General features: G+C 35.7%; 1 protein-coding gene across 2 annotated transcripts in view; it reads left to right on the plus strand.

The window, feature by feature from the left end:
* The window catches only part of Ccser1 (coiled-coil serine rich 1), a 1,202,904-nt gene extending 1,190,582 nt beyond the window's left edge, over nt 1-12,322 (plus strand). For both annotated transcript variants that reach the window (NM_183310.2, NM_001164316.1), the window contains exon 11: nt 9,244-12,322. In NM_183310.2, the coding sequence (NP_899133.2) occupies nt 9,244-9,726 (483 nt within the window). In that variant the 3' untranslated portion in view covers nt 9,727-12,322. The remainder of the gene's footprint in view (nt 1-9,243) is intronic.
* Nucleotides 12,323-13,609: the final 1,287 nt, after the last annotated feature.

The raw sequence follows: 13,609 nt of genomic DNA on the forward strand, positions 1-13,609 counted from the left end.
CGATAAATGGGACCTCATAAAATTGCAAAGCTTCTGCAACGCAAAAGACACCATCAATAAGACAAAAAGGCCACCAACAGGTTGGGAAAGGATCTTTACCTATCCCAAATCGGATAGGGGACTAATATCCAATATATATAAAGAACTCAAGAAGGTTGACTCCAGAAAATCAAATAACCCCATTAAAAAATGGGGCTCAGAGCTAAAGAAAGAATTCTCACCTGAGGAATACCGAATGGCAGAGAAGCACCTGAAAAAATGTTCAACATCCTTAATCATCAGGGAAATGCAAATCAAAACAACCCTGAGATTCCACTTCACTCCAGTCAGAATGGCTAAGATCAAAAACTCAGGTGACAGCAGATGCTGGCGAGGATGTGGAGAAAGGGAAACACTCCTCCATTGTTGGTGAGATTGCAAGCTTGTACAACCACTCTGAAAATCAGTCTGGTGGTTCCTCAGAAAATTGGACATAGTACTACTGGAGGATCCCGCAATACCTCTCCCTGGCATATATCCAGAAGATGTCCTAGCCAGTAAGAAGAACACATGCTCCACTATGTTCATCGCAGCCTTGTTTGTAATAGCCAGAAGCTGGAAAGAACCCAGATGCCCCTCAACAGAGGAATGGATACAGAAAATGTGGTACATTTACACAATGGAATACTACTCAGCTATTAAAAAAATGAATTTATCAAATTCCTAGGCAAATGGATGGACCTGGAGGGCATCATCCTGAGTGAAGTAACCCAATCACAAAGGAACTCGCACAATATGTACTCACTTATAAGTGGATATTAGCCCAGAAACTTAGGATACCCAAGATATAAGATACAACTTGCCAAACGCATGAAATTCAAGAAGAACGAAGACCAAAGTGTGGACACTTTACCCTTTCTTAGAAATGGGAACAAAACACCCATGGAAGAAGTTACAGAGACAAAATTTGGAGCTGTGACGAAAGGATGGACCATCTAGTGATTGCCATATGCAGGGATCCATCCCATAATCAGCTTCCAAATGCTGACACCATTGCATACACTAGCAAGATTTTGCTGAAAGGACCCAGATATAGCTCTCTCTTCTGAGACTATGCCGGGGCCTAGCAAACACAGAAGTGGATGATCACAGTCAGCTATTGCATGGGTCACACGGCCCCCAATGGAGGAGCTAGAGAAATTACCCAAGGAGCTAAAGGGAACTGCAACCCTATAGGTGGAACAACAATATGAACTAACCAGTACCCGGGAGCTCTTGTCTTTAGCTGCATATGTATCAAAAGATGGCCTAGTCGGCCATCACTGCAAAGAGAGGCCCATTGGACTTGCAAACTTTATATGCCCCAGTACAGGGGAACGCCAGGGCCAAAAAGGGGGAGTGAGTGGGTAGGGGATTGGGGGGGGTGGGTATGGGGGACCTTTGGGATAGCATTGAAAATGTAAACGAGGAAAATTCCTAATTAAAAAAAAACAAAAAAAAAACAAAAAAAGAAAATATTTTATAATCATATTTTTACAAGACTGCTCTGTAAAATATGTGACAAGGTATGATTGTTCTAGTGATGATTACTGTTTTATTAAAAATAAGAAAAAAAATCTTTGCCAGGCAGTGGTGGCACATGCCAGCCCTTGGGAGGCAGAGGCAGGCTGATTTCTGAGTTTGAGGCCAGCCTGGTCTACAGAGTGAGTTCCAGGACAGCCAAGGCTACACAGAGAAACCCTGTCTCAAAAAGTCAAAACAGCAACAACAACAACAACAACAACAACAACAACAACAACAACAACAACAACAACAAAATGCAGATAGCAGCAGCAGTGTGGACCTTCCCAGGAGATGTCAAGTCTGCTTCAGAGAGTCTTTCCATCTGGGCGGAAAGGAAAGGGATAATCACATATCTTTCACAAACAGACCAGGTTACTGATATTTCAGGTAGTGACTAAGAATGCGGCACATTTCAGGAGTACCTTATTGGATCTCCTCAAAATGTTATATGGAGAAAAATCCAACGAGTTTCTTAGTTTGGCATAACTTTGCATGTTTCTTCTATTCTCTTGCATTAAGAAAAGTTCTGTGTTTACAGTCTTTGTTAGCACACTGAGTCAGACACGGTATAATTATTCTCGTTGGGATTCCATTGATTCCTTAGTCTTTGGAGGAAAATTGTAGATTAAATGTACCATATTACATGCATTTTTTAATTGCTGTAGCCAAGTAAGATTCCTGTTTTTAAATGTTTCTAATATCTATTAGTAAAATGAATTTGTTAAGTAAAACTGACTTTTAAAAAATGATTATAAATCCTAAGAGAGTACCTGACACTCACAAAATCATAAGATGTATTTAGAAATATATTAAAGTGTTATTTGTTTAATTTTGCATCTTTCATGGGTATAAAGGATTAAAAATGAGATGAAATGACATGTACTGGGCTTTTTCTTTTTACACAACCATTTAGTGGGTGGGGGCATATGTGTGTATGTGAGTGTGTGTGCATATGTGTGTATGTGTGGTTATAGTTGTGGCAGTGTTCTATAATTTGTTTGTTTCATTCAAGATTCAAGACCTGCTTGGAATTTTATGAAGACATAAATTTTTCAGTAACTTATGCCCAGCTCTTTTTTTTCCTTAGCATGAAGTAATTTCAACTCTAACCTACCTGCTAATGTTTAATTCAATTATTATTAAAGATATTCATCAAAAATAGTTAGAAAATTAGTGTGATTGAAATGTACAAGATAGATGTCTGTGCCCTATAATAATATGTTAGACGCAACAAATTCATTTGGAAACCTCAAGAGAGCAGTCTCTAAAATGTGTGTCCTTTCAGATGTATGTTGTGGGAAGTACTGCCAATCTATTTTGTCTCAGTGCCAAGGGCATATCATTAAGACAATTTTAGCACCCACTAGAAACAGTAAGAGGGGACCTTTCTGAAATTGGGAGGACCTAACATTGCTTTCACAGACAGGAAAAATAACTGTGAAGGTGGTGGATGCTCTGAAAATATGTAGTGAACTAAATATAAAACTATCACTTAATGGTATTGGAAAGGAAATCTAGCATGTATTTTTGGTACAAAATTGCTCATGTGTGGAAAATTATTTGTAAGTAAAGTAAAAAATTGTCAAGATAATTTAATGTATCCTGAGATTCTGTGATAAGAACAATTCAAGATTCTTAATTCATAAGCATATAGTACAGAAAATAAGATGATATTCATGGCAATGTACATTGCAATATTTTATTAAGTGAGTATTCCTGTTTGTATAAGCATTTACCAATAGTATTTTCTTTTGAGATAGGAGTTTGCCATGGTGCCCAGGCTTGCTCTAATTCAGATTTGTTCTGCACTTCTTCCCTTTCCTAGAACTATAAACATGTTCTGCTACTCTCTCCGTTTCAAATTACTTGTCACACAGCAACCATGTTTTCCAATGCTTCAGTCATAGCTACAGCATTTCAAATGTATGATGTTTGAAATATATACTTTCATTAACTTAGATGAACATAGATGGCATATTGTGGTCCATTGTTCACTTATTATACTGCTGGAAGTTGCTCATTTAATGCTTAATTTGAACTAATGAAGTTACCTACTCAAATCCCTTTAATACTTTAAATAATGTTAAATGCTATTGAAACTTGATTGTGATTCATATGTGTCTGCTACTCTTAGATTTCTCAAGGTTTTCTTTTGACATATCTGAGTTTAATCTAGTCCCTGTCACTCACATTTAGAGACTAATGTGCTTGCAGTGGTTTCAAAAATATAGCACAAAAAGCTATCATTTAAAAAACCAGATAACTAACTTATAGATATTTTAATGGGAGTATTTTCTAAGCTCTCATTACTACCAAAGGAGTTTACTTCCATCTCTCAAAACTATGTATTGGGGAAAGATGATTAACAGCTGCTCTTCCACAATCTTTTATATTTGATTCATGTTCAACAGTATTGACATAATGCCATTTAAATGATTTATGTTACAAATTCCCTGATCTGTAATAGATTGATGTAATGTCATATTGCTTTGGTGGTTAAGAAAGCTTTGCTATTTCTTCTGAGTATTTGTTGTACTTACGTGATATTCCTAGTGTGTTGTGAGAAAGATACAACTAAAAATACCAGAGGCTACAGAATTAATTTCTGAAAGATTAGCATCTTTCTTTGAAAGATCTATACTCATCTCACCTAGTGTCTATCAAAAAAGATATGTGTATACTTGTGTGTGTGTGTGTGTGTGTGTGTGTGTGTGTGTGTGTGTTTGTATGAGTGTGTAGTATTTGGTAACTTAAGAATGAAGAAACTAAAAACCTATATATATATTATCAAATTTATTAATTTAATTGGGGGTAATTATCAATGGGAAGAGTATGTATAATCAACAAACCATTCCAGCTAATGACCATAGTAATAGACTCTCTTCTGAAGACTTGTAAAAGTATGGACTGTTTTGAAGATTTATTTTAACTTACATTAACTGAGCTACACAGTAAATGATTCATGTGTGTTTTGTTTTGGTTAATCAGTTAAGAACAAAAGTCTTTCATGAATGATATAAAAATCATTTTGTATGTAAAGTAATTAAAGATAGAAAGGGAATCTAAACTTGATATTGGTGAGGCAACATTTAGTATTGTCTTTTATGTCATACTGTCTTCTAAAGTGCAAACCAAACATTTTAGGACATCTAAAGGAGGTAAAATATATAAATATGCATGGAATAAAATTATTAAAAATAACACAGGACTTTTTAATCATTGGGACATACTGAAGGGAAATGATTGCAGTGAGGCACTGCAGAGATTTTACCAGTGTTACTCAGAATAAGGCCATTGCTTTCTTGCTTGAGGTGGAAGTGCCAAGATATAAAAGCTCATTGGTGGCTTCTTTTCTGTAATCTTTCATTGACATATACGATTTTATAGAATTGGTTTTATGACATTTTATTTCTCTTCTTTTACTCTATTTTTTCTTTAGCAATTATACAATATATTCTGACAGTGGCTTCTACCTCCCCCAAATTCTGCAGACCCTCTCATACTCTCTTCCCATCTTAATCAACACCCTTTCTGCCTCTTGTTATAAAACAAACAGCAACAAAAACCCATCTAAATAATAATAATAAAACAAAATAAAAACAAACCAAAATAGGACAAAACAAATAGAAGATAAATTAAAAGAAAAGGTACATGAACTGACATAGACTCAGAGACATATATGTTTATATGCACAGGAATAATATAAAACAGTACAAAAACATAAAACCAGAGTCTAAAGGACCTGTAGAGGAAAACAAAAAAGCCCTAATAGTTTGTATACAGAGCATTTCAATAATACTCATATTACCACCCTTTCTGTGCCTCCCGACTCTTGGTAGAGCACTGTGTCCTTTCAAGCAGACCCCATTTTAGGTTTATTGCTACTATGCCCGCCGACATAATTATTTTCGTTGGGAATGTTTACAGGAGCAATGGATGGCGTTAGTTTAAAGAAACAGAAGCATATGGACCACAGAAGAAGATCTCTTTACCATCAGCCATTATCATTATATAAATATAAATGAGAAGAGTGGGGTCCAATGAAAGCCTTGCATTTCCATTGAAGGATGCTTCAGGCCCTACCTCATGTAGATAGCCACAGCTTGTGTGAATTCTAGAATACAACAATTATTTCATGCCCTGTAGTCAGCATTCTAAGCTCTCCCTGAAACACACTTCTCTGACTTTCACATCCTTTCTGCCCCTTCTTGCAAAAGGTTCCATGAGTGGATGGGGATGCTAAATGTGTTGTTTATTTGCTAAGGATATGACAAGCCTGTCAAATTGCCTTCTATATAGCCATGATTATACTCATAAAAAATGTTGTTCTCTACTTTTGACAGAGATCTTTTGGCAGGTGCGAGTGATACTGTATTAATACTGTAGACATCTGAAACACTGAGACAAACTGGGTGGCAAATTTCCAGTCATCATTTACTTTAAATTAGCACCACAAAATTTGCTTGTTTTTTTTCTTTATAGTACTATGCAAAAGTTTATATAAATTAAAGTCATCTTTTATTGCATGTAGTGGTGGCTATATGTCCCAGTGAGGAAATGAAAATGGCATTAATGTTGGGTGGGGAAAAGACCTGATTTTCTTATAATATATATCACCAGTAGATGCTTTTCAATCATTTAATACTCTGCTGTGTTGTCTGGATATATAATAACCCAATTGCTTTAGTACTAAGTTGTACAAAGGTGGCATAATCCTATGGTTTGGAGAAAAAAATTCTAATTTTATTTTGCACATTTTTGTGATAGATCCACTGTAGCCAGACTACCTGGCACATACTGCAGGATGAGCATTTAAGCTGCTTGTGGGATTCTGCTATTTGACCTTCTATGTATGTTCTAAAACCATATATTAGATGTGATGAAGTACCCTAGAAAGGCTAATACTAGTAGATAAAGAGAATAATGACTATTTACTATAATGTGTTATTAATGTACTGTCAGTAAGATCTTCATCAGTGTTCTCTACTTTCACAGGCAGCTCATGTAAAACAAGTGAACAAACAAATCACAACAGAAACAAGAGATAATGGAGATGTCATTCATCTTAATTTAAACTCTCAACTTTGTATATACACATCACAACCTTTTATCGTACCCCATACACATATATAATTATGAATTGTCATGAAAATAATATTAGTAGGAAGAGACACATTACTGCTGGCTTTATTACTCTTGGTTTTCCAATCTCTCTTTCCATGGGAAATACTATTTATCACTCAGTACTCAATATGAGAGCCCATATGCCTGCATCTGGCTGCAGGAATTAAACCCAAAGGCTGAATGGCACTCCTATGGTAAAAGAGTCAACACTTTATTAAGTATCTTAGGTTATGCCACAGAGGGAAAGAAGCCACAGCTTACTTTTTAAGGAGGTCCCAGAGCAGTGGGAAAGAACATTGGAACAGTAGAGGACAAGGAAGGAAAGAAAAAAGAAGAAAAGAAAAGATACTAAGAAAGATCCTTAATGATAAAGATAAGTGTTACTGCTTTTGCCCCTGCCCCAATTAATGGAGTGCTTTTTATTATTCCCAAAATATATACTTAGCATAATATTCCAGATCTTCTTGGTATCCTGGAAGAGACTGAAAGTATCTGTACTAAGATCATGATACAAAATAAGAATATCAAATCATTGACAACCTTGCAGTACAAACAAAAGAACATAGATGTTACTAACCTAAAGCAAAAGACACAATTAATAGACCTAATAACACAGCAGAAAACATTTTAGTAATGATGACCTCAAACGCTCAATTGAAATGACAATACAGTGAGATAAACATTAGCAGATTTCCTGCAGTGTTATATATACTGAATAACACTATACAATATAATCTCAAACATAAATTTATTTAAAAATGTCTGTTAAATGCCTGGCATTTCCAGGCAAGTGGGTAGACACAAGGGGATGTGAGGAAATATTTAATTATTGGTGGGGAATTATCAGAATAGCTATAAGCACTGGGTATTCGGAAGCATAAAAAAAGGAGACATGCTCTTGCTACTCTTTTGTTCTCTTGCTCCTCTGTCCCTATTCCCTCCCCCTTCCACATGCTCATGGCTGGCTTCTACTCTTCCACTTCCCTAATTCATTCTCTCTCTCTCTCTCTTTCTCTCTCTCTCTCTCTCTCTCTCTCTCTCTCTCTCTCTCTCTCTCTCTCTGTCTCTCTTTCTCTTTCTCTCCCTTTCTCTGTCTCTACTACCCTCTTAATTTCTATATACATACCCTGAATAGACTCTATTCTATATGAGAAAGAAAGAAAGAAAGAAAGAAAGAAAGAAAGAAAGAAAGAAAGAAAGAAAGAAAGACAGGAAGAAAGAAAGACAGGAAGGAAGGAAGGAAGGAAGGAAGGAAGGAAGAAAGAAAGAAAGAAAGAAAGAAAGAAAGAAAGAAAGAAAGAAAGAAAGAAAGAAAGAAAGAAAGAAAGAAAGAAAAGGAGACACAAGACAGTCCTCAGGTTAAGCCAGACAACAGTGCTTTTAGTGAGAGTAGAAGGAATGGCTTTGTAGATGGTAGCTAGACTTTTAATTTCGCATTGCTTAATGTAAAAGTAGTGACTGTCCTTATTCAACGAAATGATGACAGCTGTATAAGCATTTTCAGATCAGGACAGATACAAGATTTGCAGATTTGATTTTCAATGAGTACTTAACCCTACTGTACATCATTTACATATTAAGTTACTGGAAATTTCACTGGCTTCATCTGCAGATGTCCCATCATGCCACAATCTCCACAGTTCTGCTCTATCCTTCCTCATCTGCTTCTCATGAATTTTCTGTTCTTTGTAGAGATGTCATGTCCTTTTTTTTGTTTTGTTTTATTCCAGCAAATAATAGTGCAGCTAGTTTCTGTTTCTATCTCCATATAGTTTCTGAAACACTGTGGGATTCAGAAGAATATGAATGACAGCTTGTAATCCTTGCTTAGTCCATATCAAGACTAAATGAGTGACATTTTGATTCCATGCAGATCTTTAAGGTTCTTTTTTTGTTTTGTTTTGTTTTGTTTTTTTTTTCAAGACAGGGTGTCTCTGTGTAGCCCTAGCTGTCCTGGGATTCACTTTGTAGACCAGGCTGGTCTCGAACTCAGAAGTCTACCTGCCTCTGCCTCCCAAGTGCTGGGATTAAAGGCATGCACTGCCCAGTGATCTTTCAGCTTCTTGAGGAAAGGAAGACAGTATGCAATTTGTCCTCCTTTTAAAGGATAAACTACATCTAAACAAAGCATGTGCTGATCATTCTTCTATTCTACTGATCATTGTTGAAGTGACTTTCTTGCTTTCAATTGTTTTAATAATAGGTTACTATTTATAGGTACAAGAAATCTTAAATCTGGTAATTATGGACATTGGGTACATTTTATTATCTGCGTACATTGCTAAGGAATTATATTCATGAATAAATAGTGGCCGTTTGTATTAATCAATTACACCACAGCCACAAAGCGTTAAGATAAAACTGTAGGATTCAAAACTCAAAATGCCATTTCATGTCATTTGACCATTTAATACTGTCTAGATTATTATGATACTCTGGGATTCAGTTTCATGGGGAATTGTGCTATATTGCTCACACTCATTGAGAAGCTTCAGGTTTGTACATAAGGGTTTAAATGATCATTTCTAACTACACAGGACACTGTAAGATGGTTTTTCTTTTCTGTTTCTTTCACAGACTACACACCGAAATCGAACCATGAGTCAAAGTCACAGCACAAGGGACAGAAAAGCAATACATACTCCCACCGAGGACCGTTTTAGATATTCTACAGCTGACCAGACAAGTCCCTACAAGAATATCTGCCAACTCCCAGGTCTGTGTCTTAGCAATTTCTTGAAGGACAAGGAATTAGGAGGAGTTATGAAACACACAAGGGGGAACCACGAAGCTGTCACATCAGAAATGACTCAGAACTCAAGGACAACTATGGGACAGAGCTTTCTGAAGGCAGCAGCTAAGCCAGAAGGGCTGCCCATGTTCTCAGAAAAACCAAAGGACCCAGCAGCTCTGTCCCGACAGCACTCCACCTTCACAGGCAGATTTGGACAGCCACCCAGAGGACCTATCTCCTTACACACATACAGCAGGAAGAATGTTTTTCTCCACCACAATTTACATACAACAGAGTTCCAGACTCTGGGCCAGCAGGATGGGTAGAAAAATCTATACCCTATGAACAATAGAAATGACTACTGTTCCATGTGTCACCTAAGAGTGGTCATGCCCATTTTACTACTTTTATGTTTAGCTCTAAGCAAAGACTTATGGGCTTTTATTTTATTTCTAAGAATGACAGCTTGAGTATGTTGACTGACTAGGTTGAATTGTTCAGAAGACTTTGCTCTCTCTATGGAAACATACATGTATAATGAGTGAGATGATCTTGCTGGCTTATGTAATCTATAAGTTATTTCTATTTTTTTCTGTATCACTTGCTAATATGCATTGAGGTTTCAAGAAAGTAATGTCAAATAGCTCTCTGTTTATGCTGTTATTATAAGGTAGGTTAGAAGAAGTATAAGAAGGAACTGTACAGCTTTAGATTACGTAGTTACTAGAAAGAGCAGAACAGACTTAAAGCTTATACTAGGTGGTATGTTTGTTAGTGGAATGAAGCTTGTGTGCATGTAACCTGAGATACATTTGTCTCTATTACATACATTCAAGCTTGTGGAGCTATTGGGAGGGAAGGACCATTTCTTTAGTTTTTAGAATGTTTAGTTACACTAGTTCATAAGGGATAGAAAGTCACAGCTCTGTTCTTCACAAAGTTGTGCTTTTTAGTTTTATTTTTGTTTTCCTACTGATATACAAAGTGTCAAAATATCACAGACTGAAGTGACAGTCAGCATAATTTTGTCAAATGGCACACTCAGTTATCATCATGGATAAAGAACATTTTTTCATTTACATTTCAAAGATATAATATTCTAAACTATATATTCTTTTGCTACAACTTTTTGTATTTTCAAAATATTCATTTATTTTTATATACATCTAGGTTTACTTTACATTCATTAAGCCATGATTTTTTTAAATTAAGAAACAGAATGACTGGTTTGGTTTGTTTTGGTTTGTTTTTTGTAACTTATATATAAAATTCTGGCTACACACTCAACTAGACTTTCAACAAAATATTGAAATGTGTGGATTTTGGCAATTGGACCTACAAAATAAATCTCCAACCAAAATTCTTGAGTCTCATTTTGTAGCAAATATTAGTCTTTGACATGTAAGGTCTAATATGTTGCATACTTATGTGTATAGGAGATAGATCCAAAAAGCTAAATAGAAGCATCATGCTCTTTTAATAAGAGTATCAACTGACTGTTTCCTTAGAGAAAGTTCAGGTCTAGTAACTACTCACATTCAGTACAGTGGATGGAATGAAACTATCAAACCCAGTGCACGTGCTATTTTTCATGCATTCTCTATCAGACAGAATCCATCAGCATGCACGGATGAGACGAACAAATGGGAAATGACATGGCAGTTTTAGCATGCCATTTGCCTAAGCTGCTATTAATAGAACTACACTGAACATGCATTGCCTAATATAAAATATATATTTGAACTCTACATTTTGGGGAAGAATCCTGAGTTGCCCCTCCCAGCTTTAATTATTGAAGTTTGGCTAAGCTTGTTCTTAGTTGATTTGGCTAGCGAAGACATGTACATCACGCAAGCTCTCTTGTGTTTTGTGTGTGTGTGTGTGTGTGTGTGTGTGTGTGTGTGTGTGTTCATAATTCTGCTAAAGAGGAAAAGGCACTGCAGCTTGCTGCTTAGCGTTCCCAACATCCTCTAGGAGCTACAAACCTCATGTGGATGTGCTATATGGGCTGGATGAAACTTGGGAAATTATAAAACAAAATGATTAGTTGTAGAAGTCAGCTTGATTTCTGTTGAACATTGTTTTTTATTGTTAGAATATTTTACAACTGTAAATACCCAAGCATGACACACAAAACAAGGGTTTTTTTTTTTTTTCCTCTCCAGGATATGGAAAAATATGCAAGGAAATGAGTAATGTTTTTCATTTGCATTTTGACGTTTACAGTTAAGTTTTCTTGGAAGATAGCTTTTGAATTATACTTTGTAAGAAATAATCTATTTAAAATACCCTGTCATTTAATAGACATTTTAAGAGATGTTTTGAACACTAGTATTTTCTTGACAAACCTTTTTTAAACTGAAACATTCAAGAAGAAACCCTGGGATAACCTGCTCACTTTTGAAAGGAAGGGTATTTTTGGAACGATCACCTTGAGACTGTTCTGTATCAGTATTTTCATCTGTGTTCTAGTTTCAATGTAATACCCAGTGTGACTCAGGCCTATAGAAGGTGCAAGCCCATGACGTTAGTGCAGGCCAGAAACAATGGCATGGGGTTCTTTCAGAAGTTTCTCTGTATGGCTATCGTAAGTTCTAACAACCTCGCGTGGGCATTCTTTCAGTGAATTGATTTCTTTGTACTAAAATCTCTAGTTTTCTAAGCCTGTTCCACATATTAAACAGTTTTATACATTTCTCCAAGGCGGTACATATCCAAAGACATGATGCCAGGGAAAAAAAGTGCTTGTTTTTCTGATGAAGCAATGGTCTCCTCCTTTTTCTTCTTTGCATGTATTTGTGTAGCTAAGTCTGAATACTCATGTAATATTTCTGCTGCAGACTCTTCTCAACACCAGATGTAGAAGAGTCATTCCTTGAAGGACAACTGTGTCTACCTGAAATAAATGATTCCCACTTTTGTAACCACTGGAATATGAGTCTTTCTTTCTAGATCAAGTCTACTGTTGTGTTTTCTAGATTTCTATATGCTAAGTGTCACACAGAATCTTGAGCAATTTCCAAAACTATCTTTGCTTCTCTCATCCACAGTCATCTTTGTCTAAATGATGCAATGAAACTCTTACTGCCACTGTATAACAATTAATCCACCTCTAGCAACATGCTTAGGTAGTGGTGCTAGAGACACACATTATTCAAGGATTTATTATTATTACTTCCATTATTTGTTGACATGTAAACATGAAAATAGGATGATAGTTAATATGAAAGCATTTCAGGAAATGGAATGCATAAAGTCACTTAACATAAAATACTTGTAGAATTATCATGAATAATCTGGATATTTTTCCTGTGTATCCATGCATATATATTCTGAGACTTAACTGGCATACATGTTACGACTTCCATGGTGTCTAAATCTTCTTGAGCTAAATTAATATTTCACATTTTTGTTTTCTGTTTTTTGTATGCTCATGACGAACTATTACTCCCTCTTTCCTCAATAAGAGTTACGACCCTTTCCCCCCATGACTAAACTGTTAAAGATCACAATCTTAAGATAATTGCTCACTTTCACTGACTTTCCCAGAAGTTTAGCTTGTAAAACAGCAAGAACTGCTTAAAAACTGGTGAGTTGTATTTTCTATGCAACTCATCATTATATTATCAACTTACTTATCAAGTCTTCATACCAGTAGTTGTGTAGGAGTTCCAAGTAGCCCCATCTTGACTTTGAGGTTTTGTTTAACAATTATATATCTTCCAAGAAAATATTTTTCTAATCACAGTGTGTATCTCTGTTGAAGCAATTTATTTTTTTAATTATTTTGCCTAATAACATTTCTTTATGTGTTTCTTATACGTCCTTAGTTTAATTGGCACTTTTATCCTTCACATCTTCATGTGCACACATGCACACACACACGCACACACACACACACACACACACACACACACACACACACACACATTATCTTTTTGTTTAAAAATACTAAAAAAATATTATCTACTCCATAATTTGCAACACAAAAATATAATATATAATAAAGTTTTCTGTATCTCATTCTCTTTCTCTCTTATACACAGACAAATAGAATTGCACACAAACAAAGTCCATAAAAACACAAAATCAGAAACCACAATATATAATCAGTCATCAAGGTTAAAATAAGCTTGAACAAAACAATGTCAGAAAACAACCCTACCAACATACCATTGAATTTGTTTTGTGTAGATCATCTTCTTCTAT

The sequence above is a fragment of the Mus musculus genome, chromosome 6, assembly GCF_000001635.26.
Source record: "Mus musculus strain C57BL/6J chromosome 6, GRCm38.p6 C57BL/6J".
NCBI classification, from domain to species: Eukaryota; Metazoa; Chordata; class Mammalia; order Rodentia; family Muridae; genus Mus; species Mus musculus.